General features: G+C 40.4%; 1 protein-coding gene across 4 annotated transcripts in view; it reads right to left on the minus strand.

Annotated features, from left to right (window-relative positions):
• Nucleotides 1-18,410, minus strand: part of hth (Meis homeobox homothorax) — a 162,435-nt gene that overhangs the window by 45,763 nt on the left and 98,262 nt on the right. For all 4 annotated transcript variants that reach the window (XM_090180557.1, XM_090180556.1, XM_090180560.1 and 1 more), the window contains one exon: nt 460-620. In XM_090180557.1, the coding sequence (XP_090036683.1) occupies nt 460-620 (161 nt within the window). The remainder of the gene's footprint in view (nt 1-459; nt 621-18,410) is intronic.

Below are 18,410 nucleotides of genomic sequence, written 5' to 3' on the forward strand. Positions count from 1 at the left end.
CGTTGGTGACGTCATCAATATATGACTCATTTTTATCAATTATTTAATAATTATCAGCTAGGCTAATACCCAAGGCACCACCTTAGGCCTAAGTCATCAAGCGATATTTAAAGTCAGTAAATAGCATTTAACAAAATTTAGGATTTTCGTTATTAAAAGCTTGCCACATGTGAAGATGTTCAAAACCCGTCATGTTTTGGTGAAACAAAATTTAAGCAGATAAATTTTCTCTATAAGCTAGATTACTCCCTCTACACCTCCATTCGAGGAGGAGTAAAAAGTGTAACCTTTGAGCTCTGGCACGAGCTAACAAAATTCGGGACAAGGTAAATCTTACAGGCGAATAAAACGTTTTAGGACAAAAAGTGTACACTTTTTGTCTTCGGACAGGCGAAAAAAAACCACCTATTATATTTCAGAATCAGCTATTAAATGAAGTGAAAATGTAGAAAATCTTACCGTGAGATGTTGGAAGAGCCAAGCTCGCATAATATTGGTGGCAACCTTGGGGAAGATGCCCCTCTTCTTCTGCCTCTTCTTACCCCTCTCTTCGTCCTCGTCCTCTCCCGTGCCGTCTCCCGAACCCACACTCGCGTCACCGGCTGACCACAGCGAAAAACCTGCCAAACCACAAAAAAGGAAGACGACATTAGACACTCAGCCGCAGTCGCATAAGCGCGAAGAGAACGGCGATAATTGATATCGAAAAGACGCCTCGTTATCGGCAATGAAAGCGTTTATTCGCGTACCGTTGGATCGCGAAGATGCTAGATTGGTCGGGTGCTGGGGATGGCAGTCGGCCGGGTGAGAGAATATCCGCCGGGAAGGATCGGGCGGCGGCGGGTAAAAAGCGGTGGCGTTCATAACCGCGACGAGCGCCGTATCTGGTCGGTGATCCGAGCGGGGAATTGTCGGCTACGAGTCAGCTTCTTCTCTCATCCGCGCTCTCTTTATCCGGGCCCTTTTTTACGACGTGTCAGGTCCGATTTGACGATGAATAAAAAGGGAACGAAGGCGGCCCGCCGTCCATCCAAGTCCGTCGGAAAAACGTCCCGTCGCGGGGGGAGACGACGGCCGTCCGACGGGACCTTTCAATATTGATATAGGGCTGTCCGTGGGAGGAGGACGCCTGGCAAATCCTTATTTGAGCGGTGTCAAGATCTCCCAACACGCTCGCTCTCTACAAAACCTATTCCACCCTCTCGACGCGTACCAGGCTACATTGTCCTAGGCGAAACAAACACGGTACATCGTACCACTTCCGACCATTCTACGCGCGTTCCAATTACTTTCTCTATGGCGGCTAGGTTTCGTCTTATAACGTATAATATCCTTACTCGGGTAATCCGGCGACGCGCCAGACCGAAGTCGGAAGAAGAGTCATAAATCTGCTGCGAGAAAGACGCTGGCGAATTTAGCATCCGAATAGGCGCGCAAACTCTCTCTTATTTCCTGGGGTTGCGGCGGCAGCTTGGGCCCGGAGAACGGCCCGCTCTAGATAAGGGTCTTCCGCGTTCATTAATCTTCGTAGAAAATGTTACGGAATGAAACGTCACTGAAAATATAATGAATGGACCATCGCCTACCCCACCTTTCGTTGAGCTAAAAAACCGCCCTTCTTTCTTCTGGAAAATAATTAACCGCTCCTAGATGGAAGCCATTCGCGTATTAGACCAGATGATAACCCCGTGACCTCGTAATATATTTTTTTTAACTTCGTAGGTTCGTTAATGACTAGATATCGAAAACCCTCGGCTTACGAGAGGCGGCTCCGCCTATTGGAAATCAGCCGAAACATTTTCCAATCAACGAAATAATTACTTTGGAAAAACCCCCAAAATTATTTTGCAAAACAACAACAGAAAGCTTAGTAGAGTAACGTGCGTGTAGGGTAGAATTACGCGAACTCTATCGCGAAGAAAAAAAAACCTAGTCGTGTTCGAAGAACAGCGAGATGTTATCAAAACTGCGGATGAAGACTCCGGGTACGCGTCTCGGGATACAAGAGGCAATTACCACGGATCCGCTTGTCAAGATTCCTGATATTTGTAACGTCGGAGGGTTCCCTACAAGGCCCACCATTTATACCGCTTCGTGCGAGAAAGCGCGGACGTTTATCAGACACGTTTCGAGAAAAAAATAACTGCGGAGTCAAGTCTGAGAAGCCATCAAAAAGTGACGTTTCCAAAGCACTCCGAAGAGCGCCCGTAGACTCCAAATTAAACGTTGCCAACTTGTCGAAGCATAACCCTCGCGAGTACTCGTTAGAGATTCCATTGTTAGATTCGCGGTGCTCGGATAAAAGAATTTCGGACAGATCTTCGCTAAACTAAGGACTTTGGCGGGGGGCAAAGGCTCGTACCCTGGACACCAACGCGCAAGCTGCTATTTTTCATCCGTACCAGTGTATATTTTTCGAGCCGTTTTATTTTGTATTTATATATTTTTTTTTGGCTCGGGGCCCTCGCTCCGAGATATATAGATTGTATTTTATGTAAGGAGAGAGGGGTGTAAGCAATATCGGGGCGACCCGCGTGGACCAAGGTGCCGGCGTCCTGTCAGTAGCCCAAAAAAATTGACAAGCCCCGCGGCCAAAATTTGACACGACTGGAAATCTTTCATACAGAGAATGAAGAGAAAATATGTCTAAGAAGTTCATGACTCCAAAGAAGCCGCCTTTTTTCCAACGAAAGTATTTTTTACGGGTACATTACCGCGTGAACTCTTTTTTAAAGAAACTGAGCTTTCGAATAAAATATTGACTTTTCCATTTACGCGTTAAATTTAAAATATTGTACAAAGTTATCAAATTAGAAGTTTCATTTAAACAAAGGAATGCCTCCATACCAGAGTGGCTGAGAAAAATCATATCAACTCGGGCAGGAATCGAACCTACGACCTTTGGGTTACCGTCCTTATTTATGAATGACTCGATCTGGTTCTCATAATTGAAGGGATACTTAACCCGTTGTTTTACGTCAACTAATTTATAACAGGTCCTTGATAGCCTGTAGTCATAACAAATGAGATTAAAATAAAATTATCAAAGTTTTAAAATATTAACGCGCACTTTTAAACAACTGAAAATAAACGCTAACCACAATTGTGTATATTCATATTCCTTCCTCAACTGTAGAACTGATCCAACGGCGCGTGGTCAGGGAGAAGCGAGCTACCAGGGGTGACGCTTCGCCGGGAACTTCGAACGAAGCAAAAACGAATAAATTTGGTTTTCCAAAAGTTAAAACATTTGATTAAACTGGGAATTCAACAAAAAGACTTTCCGCATTTACGAGATGGGGGAGAAATAAATAACGGAGAACAGATAGATGCAAAATGAGATTTGAGAAGAAACTAATTTGAATAAAAATACATGTATGGGGAATCTATATCGCGATAAGAAATGTTTGGTCGGCGGGGCACGCGAGAAGGATTTATGTCGATGGTGGAGAAGCCGAAAGAGCGGTACTCTCCTATTGGATTACTTTCGAGCAATTGATCAGAGTTTGGAAGCTCCCTGCCGCAGCGCTCAATAGGCATTTTTTTAAAAAGAGGGAAATGTAAGAAACGCGGTACGCGGTGTCAGCGCCAGACGTCGGGTTAGTCGACGGGATATAATGCAACTATAGCGAGGCGACAGGCGCGGGAGGGGGGGGGGGCGAATATGGGCCCGACGGACGGCCATTCTTGGAGGCCGCGCTTACTTCCGAAAGATCGGTTCCGCGCGCGAGCAAATTGTAAACGTATCGAGAGGGCCGTCATCCGCCACCGCGACACGAAAAACGCGCCCAGGATCGATGGAAGGGGACTTAATCCCTCGATTTCTTCAAATAGGGATATTTAAATTTACACTAAACCCTGACGCGTGGGAACGAGATTGAACTATGAGAAAATAGAAAATGAATTACGATAATCTAATTTGTAAATTAGTATTACTCCTAATTACGGTACTGAAGCGAGATTTTAACCGAACCAATTATTTTATTATTTTGTCTATTATTAATTAATTCCAGTGTTTCCATTGATTATTATATTAATTAATGTATTTAGTAGTTGTAGGGAATTTGGCCATTTAGCTTTTAGGGTTTTATAAAATTAGGGTTGTAAACAGTTATTTTCTAATATTAAACATTTCCATAATTAATTAATTAATCCTTTGCGTTCTGATTAGCCCTAATTTCTATGGTTTAACTAGTACTTAGTTGTAGCGTTATTGACTACGCTGACCGAGATAGGTAACATAGGTTAACTGCTATCTTAACCAGAAAAACGTTATGTACAGGATATTTAAATTTACAGTAAGCTCTGGCGCGTGCGAACGAGATTATGATACGATAAAATAGAAAATGAATTACGACAATCTAATTTGTAAATTAGTATTACCCCTAATTACGGTAGAAATTATCAGTACGGAAGCGAGATTTTATTATTTTTATTAATTATTTTATTTATTATTATGGTATTTAATAGTTAAGGGTAGGCATGAAGAGTTTGCCATCACCCTCCTACGCGTTGTAACCCGGCCACCTGAATTAATGGCATTAAAAGTCGCTAGATGACTTGGGTCTAAAATGGTGCCTTGGCTATTAGCCTAGCTCATTACTATTATTAATCTAACCTAACTAATGTTTGTTATCATCGTAGGCATAGCAAAAGATCGCCGATTTTTATGAAATTTTGAAAGTAGCTAGATTCAAAATCGAAATAAATGTTAAACAATTTAAACTGTATATGAATAAAAATTATAAAACATTGTTGAATTTAACCAAATTACTATTAAACAATGCACAAAATAAAAACTTGTTTTATAACTCTAAACAGTATTGAAATAATCTTATTTATATTCAAACATTGCTTTATTAAAGAAACGTTTGACTGCTTAATATATATTTATATTTTTATGGTTATACTTTCGTGGAGTTCGTTTAAAAGTTAGACACTAACTAACAGGCATTCCAAATTTTAAAATTTCATCCGCGGGTATTAAAGGTTAAAGTTCATAACACGCGAGTCTATGGGAGCCTACGAATTCGTACGTCAACCAACCAGCTAGATTTTAATTATATATTCCAAACTTAATATCGTACAACAGTCGAATCACTTTAAAAATAAGTTCTTTAAAAGACGCGAGTCACGCGACTGAAATTCGCTCGCTTCGGTGTCGCATTTATTATTTTCCTATTAATAAATTCATTTATTATTAAGTGAAAACACGTTCAACAAACAGGAGTCAAAACAACTGAAAATGACGACACTACAGGGAAATCTTTTAAAAGTTTCCGTTTGAAGTTAGGGACTAAAATTAATTATTTAACACATTTCGTGATTCGGGATTTCATAAGGTACGAAATATCGGCGTCGATTTCTCCATTCGAACGGCAAAAGCGTGGTGTATACAGCTGCGTTATAAGCGTCTATATAGGCGAAAGGCGCCCCCTCCCGGCGATATCCGAACTATACCTGCCAGGTTCATCCGCCTCGAGCGGAATGGCGGAATAGCGGAGCCCTATCCTCGGCGGAGAAGAGCTTTTAGTTTATTGCCCGGGGCCAAACGCCACGCAAAAAGTGCCCCGCCACGGTACCAGACTGATTTTCGTCCGTCGTTTAACAGGAATAGGAGGATTAACGACGGCTTTGCATCGGAGTTATACGGGAACTGGTACCTCGAATGAGGGACGCGTTTTTGCCCGCGCAAATCCCTGAATAATAGCACGGCCCTATCAAAAGGCAACGGCCCCCAGCCCTTCTCCCCGAGGAAAAAGATTATTTCCGATTTAGAGAAGTTTACTTCACAGTCATTGAACCTATTTAGAGACACCTTCAAAGTGATACCCCCGACCAAAAATCAGGACTGGAAGGTATGTTCTCTATACGAGGAAGCTTTTGGGACAATGACTAAATTGTAAAATTTGCTCTAATTTCCAGTGAATACCTCAAAATTGCTCTGTAATTTCCAGTGAATACCTCACAATTGCTCTGTAATTTCCAGTAAATACCTCGCAATTGCTTTGAAATTTCCAGTAAATACCTCGCAATTGCTTTTGAAATTTCCAGTAAATACCTCGCAATTGCTTTGAAATTTCCAGTAAATACCTCGCAATTGCTTTGAAATTTCCAGTAAATACCTCGCAATTGCTTTGAAATTTCCAGTAAATACCTCGCAATTGCTTTGAAATTTCCAGTAAATACCTCGCAATTTCTCTGTAATTTCCAGTGAATACCTCACAATTGCTCTGAAATTTCCAGTGAATACCTCACAATTGCTCTGAAATTTCCAGATCTCTAATTTACAATGAATATCTCCCAATTGCGCTGTAATTTTCAAAGATCTCTGAAATTTCCAGTGAATATCTCACAGTTGCGCTGTAATTTTCAAAGATCTCTGAAATTTCCAGTGAATATCTCACAATTGCGCTGTAAAATCCAGTGAATATCTCACTATTTCTTTGAGATTTTCAGTGAATATCTCACTACATGCTTGGGATTTTCAGTGAATATCTATTTATCTATGAATTACAGTGAATATCTCATTGCTTATGTGATTTCCTTTGATTTTCTTGAGGAATATCCGTGACAACACGTGATTACATACGAATTATACACCTGACAGCTTAAGCGCTACCCCCTCGAGAAAACATGACCAGATTATTGAAATGAGACGAATAACGTCCAACCGGGAATACTAAAGTTAAAATATGTAAAATATGTAGCTTAGAGTTTTGGCGGCACAAATTTTGATAATGAAGAAATGGCGTGCCCGCGGGGCATCATGCAACTCGGGAGAAAGTTTTAAAAGGTTCTCTCCAATGCAGACAGAATTTCTCGCGTAAAATCCAGAGGGGAGGGGGAGGGGGAGATGGTAGATCCCCCCCCCCCCCGAAACGCGCACCCAAAAGCCATCAATCTTAGTCGGCGGCCTTTCCCCGACACCCCCCGCTCTCCTCCAACTCCATTTTCATCTTTTAAGCACCCCCTTCTCCTCCCCCCGCACCTTTATCTCGCCACGCTGAGAGAGAGAGAGGGATTCCCCCCTTTAGGTGGAATCTCCCGGTACACCCCTCATCAAACCCGCCAAAATGGGCCGACCCCATACTACACCAGTACAGGTACTTCGAATAATACCAGAAGCGTGTACTATTACTCTCGCGACGGAAGAATCCATCTATGATGGAAAAATTAAACGCGTAGTTTTACAATGGGATCTATTTTTTCCCCAGTCTAAACTGCGGCTTAAAATATATAACACGTAGAAATTAATCGGCGTAGGGATATTTACTTATTTTTTTTCTTAATATATTTTAATAGAGAATATTATAAGATTATAAAATTAGCGAATAAGTAGATTAGTCCATTATGAAAAGAGATAATAAAGCTAAACCCTAAACAAATTTGAAGAAATTTAAAAACTTACTAATAGCTCGTACCGATAGGTCTTCGAGCAAACAAAAAGACGCGAAACTCGGACCAACTAGATCTTGGAGTGAAAAACTATATTAAATTAAATGAAATAGCCAGAAATTCCAACGGTAGACCGGTTTCGTCCTCTTTGAGACTCCTCAGTACCGTGCGGGAAATCTGGCTCGCGACTATAACACCGAAAAGAGAAACTAAGCTAAACATTAAAAATTTCAAAACGCATTGCGTAGCAACGGAAAGCCGAATAGGGGGAGAGTGGTGGAGAATAGAATTTACGAAATGTTAAGTTAAAAGGAACCACCTATGGACTGCATTGCAAAGGAAGATAAAATTAGAGAATAAGTAGATTAGTCCATTAGGTAAAGGGATGAAAAAGCTAAACCCTAAACAAATTTGGAGGAATTTAAAAACTTACAAATAGCTCGTACCGATATTTCATCTTTCGAGAAGTATTTTGAAAAATAAAAATCTATTAAACTACTAGGTGCAATCTACAGCTCCACTTTCGAAACTCTCGTATTATCGCATCCAAGATTTTAGTGATTAATATATTTATTTCATTGAATCATTTGAAATTTAATTTTATTTACTACGGGAACTATAATATAACATAAAAAAATATGCTAATATTTCCTTTGCTCAATTGTCTATGACAGCCTCGTAACCCAATTCTATAGTTTGTAGCGTTCTCTTAGTCGCGGACAGACAAAGACAGAAAGGGATGAAAGTCATAAGCCAGAAGCCGGTTTCGATCGGCGGCGGCGGCGGCGGCGGGGTGGGTAAAAAACGGGGCGGTTCCTGGAGAGGCGGGGCTAGCGTTGTTAGGCGGAGGGCCAAAAAGGAGCCGGGGAGGTCAAAAAGTCAGCTGATTGACAAGCGCGAGCCCGCATACGCAAGTAGCGGAACAAAACACGACGGGGGAAAAGACCCAAAGACTATCCGACTATTTTCCCGTCGATTAAAATAATAAGAAAGATAAAAAGCTACCGTATATAATAAAATAGTCACGCGAATGTCGCTACGATCACGAAATTAAACAAAAGTGTTGATTCGACAACGCATTAAAAATTGACATCGCGGTTAAATATAATAGTCAACTGCACGTAGTTTTACGGCGCCCGATTAAAATTAATCCATTTTATTTGGATAAAAATGAGCTTACATGTTATTGTTTGCGCGTACACACTGCGTCAGAGGGGGGGGGGGGGGATCTTCGATTTTTGTTGAAACGGTGAAAGGGAAAGCATATACCAAAATCGATAACCTCCCTTTTCTTCTAAATTCTATCAGTGGAGAAAAATAAAAGGGCATGTAGCGAGGATGAGCCCCCTTCCCGGCATCGGCAGCCGACAATTGACTTTTCCAAGAACGGTCGGCCAAAGATCGCTGCCAGAGTAACCGCATCAAGTCGTGGTACACCTCCCCCGTTCTATTGTTTGTCTTTATAAATATAAATGTCATCGAGAAACTATTCGGGTTACTGAGAACGGAAGACAAGATCCGTTTAAGCGAGGTTCACACTTACCCCTAAAATCGCTTCGTATTAGATAACTATTTTTAAAAACCAGCGTGAGAAATCGCTTCGAGTTGGTTCGGGAAGCAACTCGTCCAAGTCGGTTCGCTTAGAATCGCTTTTAAAACCACAAGGCGGGGAAGTCAAATTGCTCGCATTTTCAAAAATAATGGGAATAAAATTCTAAATAATGTCAAATAATATTACTGTATGTATAGTAAACATAATTAACTAATTGTTTTGGGATACATTTAAGTATTTTCAAAATTCTGGTCATAATTTGAAATGGCGTTAAGCTTTGGCTATAAACGAACCGGGGTGAAGCGAATTCGCCTGTGTGAACCAAGAATTATCGTCGGCGGTCAAAACTGGGTTTTAAGCTCTAGTCGCCATTCAAATTGTAACAGTAACGCTCTCTGTCGGGCATTCTTTTAACAAAACAAATATTTTACTATTCATTAATAATAAAATTAAATTAATAAAATCTTTAAGTTCAACTTTAATTAAAGTTACCCGAGCTAAATAGGGTATTTAACCAAACGTCTCCGTAAATAATTACAGAAGTTTTCTCAAAAGATGTATGAACGTTTCATGATTAATAAAATTGATTAAATTAAGTTCGGCTTTATAGATACATGAACTAAATTAGAAGTTAAATCGATCCGAAATTAATTACAGAAGTTTTTACAAAATATGAAAGAAAAGTTCTTACAACCAATACTAGATGGCGATATACAATTGGACCAAATTGGGTTTCGCGTTTGAAAAAGTAGCTTAATTAGAAAATTCTCAATAACCTACATAAGTCTTTGTGATATTAAAATATTACAAAACTTTGAAAACGCGGAGAGATAACTACGATTATGATAACACTCAATAATAACTGTCTGACACAAGGCGTGTATTTCCAGCAATCTAAAACGACGCGAGGCGCGTGATAAGAATTAGTGTTCGATCACTTTACCGACGATAGACAAACCCAGACAAATCTCATATCTGTATCTAATACTCACACACACGGAGAGAGAGAGAGAGAGAAATGTTGAAGCAATTATTGATGAGGATGGCGAATGCGGTTTGGGGCGAAAGGAACGAAGACGAAGTAGGCAGCGCGGGGGGTTCACCCCAAAATACAAACATACCACCAATCGCCCCATCTAGCGGGTAAGATCCAGAAATCTCAATTCTGGCAACATGAATAAAAAATACGATATACTACAGACATACAGTTTAGCGAGAGAAGGACACGGAACTGCGTACCTTCGAGCGAGCTATTTGATGAAAAAGTAATTTTCTAGGAACGGAGAGCCGCGGAAGACGTCACAGCGCCGCTAACCAACCAAACAATGGAAACATTCGCATATTATTCGAAGGCCTTCTTGTTTTTCTCCCTTTTCTTCGCGACGGAGAAAATAGTTTGTTGGAGTTGCCATGACAACCGCATACTCTCGGCAACTTGAGCATGATGGATGGAGTTTTCCGCGGAGTATGCCCTCCCCCCCCTCTATACGCAAAGGGGGGGGGGCAGTAGCGTCGGAGTTGAGGCCGTGGGGGCGGAATTGTTACGCGCCATAGGATAAGAGTTTCGACGAGACTAAAGTAGAAATTCCTATTTCCCGGGAAACTATGGCCTAAAAAGCGTACAGAAGTGATAGGTCTCGGAGAGATAATCCCCCGCATCCCGGCAGAGGGCGCTGGGCGGATGCGAGGATAAGAGTTTTTAGGTTACGCGTTTACGCTCGTACACCCTCGCTTTACTCTTCCTCTTGGCGGCGTCCATATCTAACAGCGGCCCAAAATATACCGCGTACAAACCCCCTTTCCGCCGCCGCGTGCCATGGCTGGAATAACTTATTTTTGCTCCTCCGCTGATCCCGAAGCGGAGAGAGAGAGAGCTTTCACGAAAAGGAGAGGGTTTCTGAAAAACCCCTCCGAGAGAGGATGCCAAAACAGGCTCTTCTCGCCATCGAACGTTTAAGCTCTATCCCGCTTTCACCGGCAAAATACCCAAGATGGCGGACAACGGGAATGTCTACGACACCAGCCTTCGACGTATAAAGACAGACTTTTCTCAAACAAAAGAACTCTATAGTTCTTAAAACATTCGCGCGTACAAATCATATTATTTCTAACTTACGGAGTCAATTTTCCTGACAGTCGTTATTCCCGCCAGTAAAAAAAAAAGGGTGGAATCAGAGGCTCTATTTTTAGTATTGGAAAGAAGCGTAAAAAATTTTAGAGATAATTTTAAACACTCGAGAGCGATGAACCAAAAAATATCTTCAAAACAATAAAAAAAACAACACGGTGCCCAAAATGGCTAGAGTCCAAAATTAAAGAATGGTGATTAGCCGTATAAGACAATGCAGGGTTCGTACAAAATTTCGGGAATTAAATTCCCTGACCAATTTGCCAATTTTTCCCTGACCATTTTTGTAGAATATATGTTTTGAGGTAAAATCTTGAAAAATATTTATTATGTATCTTCAATAAATCTTTGAAAAATTTATTTGCCTGTTTTTTGGGGTCTTTTTAAATTCCCTTACTTTTTTGGACCATTTTAAAATTCGCTGACTTTTCCCTGATCATTTTAAAATTCCCTGACTTTTCCCTGACCATTTGGAATCATTTTCAAATTCGCTGACTTTTCCCTGACCTTTTGGAATCATTTTAAAATTCGCTGACTTTTCCCTGATCATTTTCAAATTCCCTGACTTTTCCCTGACCTTTTGGAATCATTTTAAAATTCGCTGACTTTTCCCTGATCATTTTCAAATTCCCTGACTTTTCCCTGACCTTTTGGAATCATTTTAAAATTCGCTGACTTTTCCCTGATCATTTTCAAATTCCCTGACTTTTCCCTGACCTTTTGGAATCATTTTAAAATTCGCTGACTTTTCCCTGATCATTTTCAAATTCCCTGACTTTTCCCTGACCTTTTGGAATCATTTTAAAATTCGCTGACTTTTCCCTGATCATTTTCAAATTCCCTGACTTTTCCCTGACCTTTTGGAATCATTTTAAAATTCGCTGACTTTTCCCTGATCATTTTCAAATTCCCTGACTTTTCCCTGACCTTTTGGAATCATTTTAAAATTCGCTGACTTTTCCCTGATCATTTTCAAATTCCCTGACTTTTCCCTGACCATTTGGAATCATTTTCAAATTCCCTGACTTTTCCCTGACCTTTTGGAATCATTTTAAAATTCGCTGACTTTTCCCTGATCATTTTCAAATTCCCTGACTTTTCCCTGACCTTTTGGAATCATTTTAAAATTCGCTGACTTTTCCCTGATCATTTTCAAATTCCCTGACTTTTCCCTGACCTTTTGGAATCATTTTAAAATTCGCTGACTTTTCCCTGATCATTTTCAAATTCCCTGACTTTTCCCTGACCTTTTGGAATCATTTTAAAATTCGCTGACTTTTCCCTGATCATTTTCAAATTCCCTGACTTTTCCCTGACCATTTGGAATCATTTTCAAATTCCCTGACTTTTCCAGGTTTTCCAGGTCGTGTACGAACCCTGTAATGTTTTAATTCCAACCTCCAATGCAAGGAATAAACGATCCCATTTCCGTGGCTAAGAAATTATTTCCCCCCCCCCCCCCCTGCTAGCTTGGACAAAGGAAACGGGGCAAAACTGGACACCTTAAACTGCGGTAATAAAGCTTAATCCCGTTTATAGCGTAACAAAATACAAATCCTGGCATTAAACGAAAGGGGACGGAGAACTTAGGGATTAGGTCCTAAACCGTTATTGCCACATTGAACCTTTAGGCCTCAGGGCCCCTTCTACCATTATTATTCGTCCCAGCCATTGGTAACGTTCCCCGCCAAAGCAGGTGTCCGGGTCAGCTTGTCCGCGGAGGACACCCGACCCAATAAAGGACTAAGGCTAGATTCAACTCCATTTTGGGAAGTTTTAGTTCGCCTAAATTCGGATAGGCTTAGTGGAAGAGACCCGTAATGGCGGCCGACTGGTTGCGAAGACGCGCAAACTTTACCATTCGCTAGCCTTCGACCGAACTATCATTCGACATTCGACACCATTAGATATTCTGAGTCACTGAGTACAGTTAGGGTTATGAATAGGTTCTGGCAAAATATTCGTCGGGCCCGTTCGAATGGGACCCTCGAAAAGGGTCGGAATATAATGGTCGGCGCGATGCTCTTTTGGGGGTCCGCACCGAGGACCGGGCGCCCTTTAATGGGGAACAATATCATGCTCGGGGGAGGGGGGGAGCGCGGCCGGGGAGACACCCCCGTTTCGTATTTCCCGGTGAAAAATGTTTGCTCATATCGGCGGGATTCCCCGACTATTTCCAATATTATTATTATACAAAGTCTCCGCGAGGATATTTCGCGTCACAGATAGAAGGGTCCCTCGCGTCAATGGCAAAAGCGCGACAGAGGGACCCAACAGGGACATACGCGGGAAAAATGAAACGTAATACTATAGTCGCCTGTACCTCTCGCCTCAAGGTTTCGGTCGCGAGGCGGATGAAATAATGTTCGAACATCTGGGATAAAATATGACGAAATATGGACAAAAAAAAATTATAATTTATAACTTTGATATTCCGCGTAGAATTTTGCGCGCGATTATTGATCAGATAAAAACCATCGTATATTTCAGGGTTGCCACATTTTTCTTAGATTCAAATTCCCTGTTTCCCTTACCATTTAAAGTTATTTTCCCTGACCATTTAAAGTTATTTTCCCTGACCATTTAAAGTTATTTTCCCTGACCATTTAAAGTTATTTTCCCTGACCATTTAAAGTTATTTTCCCTGACCATAAGTTATTTTCCCTGACCATATAAGTTATTTTCCCTGACCAAAATTAGACAGTTTTTTTTTAACTTTTACATTTATCAGAAGATAATATATTTAATAAACTTATATTTCAGTACAAAAAATATTTCAATGTTATCAAACCTTTCAATGATCTAAATAATAATAACAGAATTTTCCATATATCTAGAGTAAAATTACTTTATTAAAGTGTCAAGATTAAATTTAATTCCATGACTTTTTATTCTTAAAATTCCCTGACTTTGTAGGCCCATTTGTAAATTCCCTGACTTTGTAGGCCCATTTGTAAATTCCCCAACTTTCCCGGTTTTCCCTGACGTGTGGCAACCCTGTATTTAATACTTCGGGATAATCACTATATACTTATAAAAGGTTGAAACGGCTTACGCTCACGGAATAAAAATTAGAATAAAATAATTGAAATTATTGCGTAAGTAAAAACTTTTACTTACGCCATAATTTGGAATGTTTTATTCTAACTTTTGAAGATAATAAATAAATATGTTGAAACGATTTTTAGTGTCATCTAGGAGCAACAAACAGCACCCTACACAAGGAGAACGCAACCCGTCATAAGTCATGGATTTTCTCGCGTACAATTTTCATTGGTTAGACGCTTTAGCGCCGGCTGCCGTCGGAAGGGCAAAATTCGGAAATTGTCTCCCCCCCGCCCGTAAAACGTTCAGAGTAAAGGCTCGTCCAATGAAATTTGTACACAACACTGCCTTAGCGTGTTTTAAGGCTAGCTGCGTTCTCCTCGCGTTTGTTGCTCCTAGGTGTCACTAACTAACCAAATCAGCAAGGTATCTCATAGGTGGATCGCCATTTTCCCCAAGTTTAAAAAAAAATACACTCTGGATTGAAAATTCGTACTTAAATGCGAACGAAACCAATTTGTTTACGCGTAATTTATACCTAAGCGTTAATACGTAACACAATTCAAGCGCTTAAGTTGGAACACGGTCGGCGCGTGAGACAGTTTCTCCGTGGGGAATACACGACGCGGCCGAGAGATGTTTATTAATTTCGGGGTTTCGCCCATTTTCAATAAATAATGCAGACAGCGTTAAAAAAATACTTGTAGAGGACTATATTCTATCCGAGGATGATCCGGAACGTGGACGTTAATGAAAACTGGGTGGGGCGCCCTCAGCGTTCGGCTTTTAATAGTCAACCGCGAAGCTCTCGACTTTGACGACATCCTAGTTTAATAGACCATTGTTTACGGAAAGATGAAAAAGTGTTTCAGCCATCAGGCTTTTCAAAATATTAAATTAGGAGAAGTGTTTCAAAGCTTCGGGATTCGCGATTTCAATCCCATACGACTCCCTTATTATTAAAAACAGCGTCGGTTTGGTCTAAAGCTGGATAATATAAAACAGCGCGTAGAGGAGATCCCGGTCGGCCGGTACGTATAATGACGCTGTATTCTAGATTGGAAGATTCGAAGGAGAGCGAGAGGGATTTTTGTAGGCAATGTTCGGCCTAAGCCCGCCATCATCCCGAGGCTTGACAGTGACAAATTACCGCGGGATTTGGTGGCATTAAGAGCGAGGGGCCAAACTCCCGGGGCAATATCGCGGACTAAGCCTCACCCGACGCTCTCGACGAACTATCTCCGGGTACAAACTTCACCTTCTTGGCGTCGCTGGTTCGAAGTAAGCGGTTAGGACGGAGTGGAACGCTAGAAAACGCGACAAGCGGGCAGAGAGCCCCAGTATTTGGCCAACACCCCAACCCGACACCATCCTCCCGCGCTTCTTCTGGTTTCAGGGTGACGCGGATGGAGTGGGTGGCTGGTTGGCGTAGAAAGCGTGAAGCGTGGTGCGCGCGTTCATTTCTCCGCCGTTTCTATGGCGCGCTCCCTGGAGAGGGGGCTTTTCTCCTCCAAATCCGAGCGAGAGTGGATTGAGTTCGGCGCCACGAAAAGAATACTCAGATTTCCTACAGCTCGGTTTATTATAAACGCCTACCATTTGCAGCCAGACCGACGAGAGGGGCGAGCAAAAGACCCCCAAACATTTGACCCACAGCCGCGATTCACGGGGAATAAATGTTCGGAGGATTTATTAAAATATTCAAACAAATTTCTATTTGTTAAGAAAAATCTTTCTGGTGTACGTGGAAATTTCTTAGACAAACGAAAAATACACTATGTATTTTAAATAAGCAGTGCCTCAATGACCAATTAGTTTGCGAAAATGATATTTGAAATAAATTATTCCGAAATTGTCAGAACGTTAAAAAATTATATTTTAAATAAATAATTCCTAAAGTCAGTTCGTGAAAAAAATTATTTGAAATAATGCCGAAAGGCTCAGTTTGTGAAAATATTATTTTGAATTAACAATGCCGAAATGCCCATTTAGATTGTGAAGAGATTTTAAATAAATAATAAAAAAATACACAGTTTGTGAAAATAAAATTTAAACAATGCCGAAATGCCCAGAAAATTCCATTTCAAATAAGCAATACCTTAAGGCCCAATTACTTTCTTAAAATAATTCTGAATCAGCAATGGCGAAATGCCCAATTAATTGAAAATAACATTTTTAGAAACTAACTATGCCGAAATGCCCAGTTAGTTCGCGAAAATTTCGTATTAAATAAACAATTTCGAAATGCCCAGTTAGTTTCTGAAAAGGTTATTTTGAATTAACAATGCCGAAATGCCCAGTTAGTTTCTGAAAATGTTATTTTGAATTAATAATGCCGAAATGCCCAGTTAGTTTGTGAAAATGTCATATTAAATAAACAATTTCGAAATGCCCAGGTAGTTTTCTGAAAATGTTATTTTGATTTAACAATGCCGAAATGCCCAGTTAGTTTGTGAAAATGTCATATTGAATAAACAATTTCGAAATGCCCAGGTAGTTTTCTGAAAATGTTATTTTGATTTAACAATGCCGAAATGCCCAGTTAGTTCGTGATAATGTCATATTAAATAGACAATTTCGAAAAGCCCAGTTAGTTTCTGAAAAGGTTATTTTGAATTAACAATGCCGAAATGCCCAGTTAGTTTCTGAAAATGTTATTTTGAATTAATAATGCCGAAATGCCCAGTTAGTTTGTGAAAATGTCATATTAAATAAACAATTTCGAAATGCCCAGGTAGTTTTCTGAAAATGTTATTTTGATTTAACAATGAAGAAATGCCCAGTTAGTTCGTGAAAATGTCATATTAAATAAACAATTTCGAAATGCCCTGGTAGTTTTCTGAAAATGTTATTTTGATTTAACAATGCCGAAATGCCCAGTTCGTGATAATGTCATATTAAATAGACAATTTCGAAAAGCCCAGTTAGTTCGTAAAAACCACATTTAAAAAAAAAATATGGGTCTAGTTTGTTGTAGAGCAGAACATTTCAGTTCTCAACCAATTGACAATAAAGGGAGGGATGAAATTCTCGAAGCAAGCTGAACATTTCGGTGAAACAGGCACGAAGAGAAGCGTATTTGTTGAGATAGGCACGAAACGCGAAACACATTCCAGCGGGAAAGCTAGCGTTCACGACTGAGCACGAAAAAGGGTATGAAATATATCCGCCGTTCACGGAGCCCAAGGAGCGCGTGTGGGAGGAATTCCCTCCCGCGCAAATACGCGTAGACAGAGTGGGAAACGTGATCACGCCACGAATAGATAAGATTCGTGATTGACGAATTCACCAAGATCTCGCTATTTTTTCCGCATTTATAGCACGCGCAGAATGAAAAAGGCCATTTTTTAAGGCAGTTAAAAACCAACATTAGTTTAGATGAGTGCCGACAGATGGAGTCGAGCAACGCGTCCTTTTCTTTACGCTAACACGAAAGTATAAACGAAGAAACAAGTGGTCGCGCTAAGTAGAAATGGAAGAACGTAATATATTTCTAACGAGAGAAGTACCCATTAGTGGGGTCCAGTTTAAATTCATTACAAGCTAGACTCAAGGTCTTGGTAATGGGAATAAATAGTGAAGTTAGATTTCAAATCATTGCAAATTAAAAGAAAATATTTTTTTCTATAAGATATAAAGACATCATTTTTAAAAGAGTTCAGTGTTTCTAAAAATTCTTGGTAAATAGTTGATTTTATAAAATGTCTTTACGCTTGCCCAACTTGTTGAAATGTTGCCCTGGAATAGTTCAGCCAATGCCTAAGAATGAGTTCATAAACTCTTTAGTGGGAGAGAAAACGGATCCACAGCTGAAGCGGGGAGGCAACATTTCAACAAGATGGCCAAGGTTATTATTTTCTAAAAAGGACCATTGTTCCATTCTCTGATTCCTATGAATTTAGTGCTGCGATTCGAAAGTCCGGATTTAAATTTTTCGACATTAAAGTCATATTTATTATATGGCCAGATTTCTATACTACTAAATCTGAAAATATGGTTTATAAATAATGAAATCTACCAAGGCAGTGTAAGGGAAATTAGAACTCTTTGGAATCTATAAATACGTATCACTGAAGTGGCGGAGTGGTTAGCACTTTCGCCTCGCAGCAAGAGGAACCGGGTTCGATTCCAGCTTGTGGATGAAAACCTGGAACAACTCCTTCCACGTTGAGTTTGAAAGTGATCTCCCCATTGGTTAAAGGGTTCCCCTTCCAACAAAAACTTGTTGGGGTTAACGATAATAGTTAGGGTAGGGAGCAGTTGGCTCGCGTGGCATGAAAGGCTTGC

This window comes from Leiobunum rupestre, chromosome 7 (genome assembly GCF_980474605.1).
Source record: "Leiobunum rupestre chromosome 7, qqLeiRupe1.1.hap1, whole genome shotgun sequence".
Classification (NCBI taxonomy): Eukaryota; Metazoa; Arthropoda; class Arachnida; order Opiliones; family Sclerosomatidae; genus Leiobunum; species Leiobunum rupestre.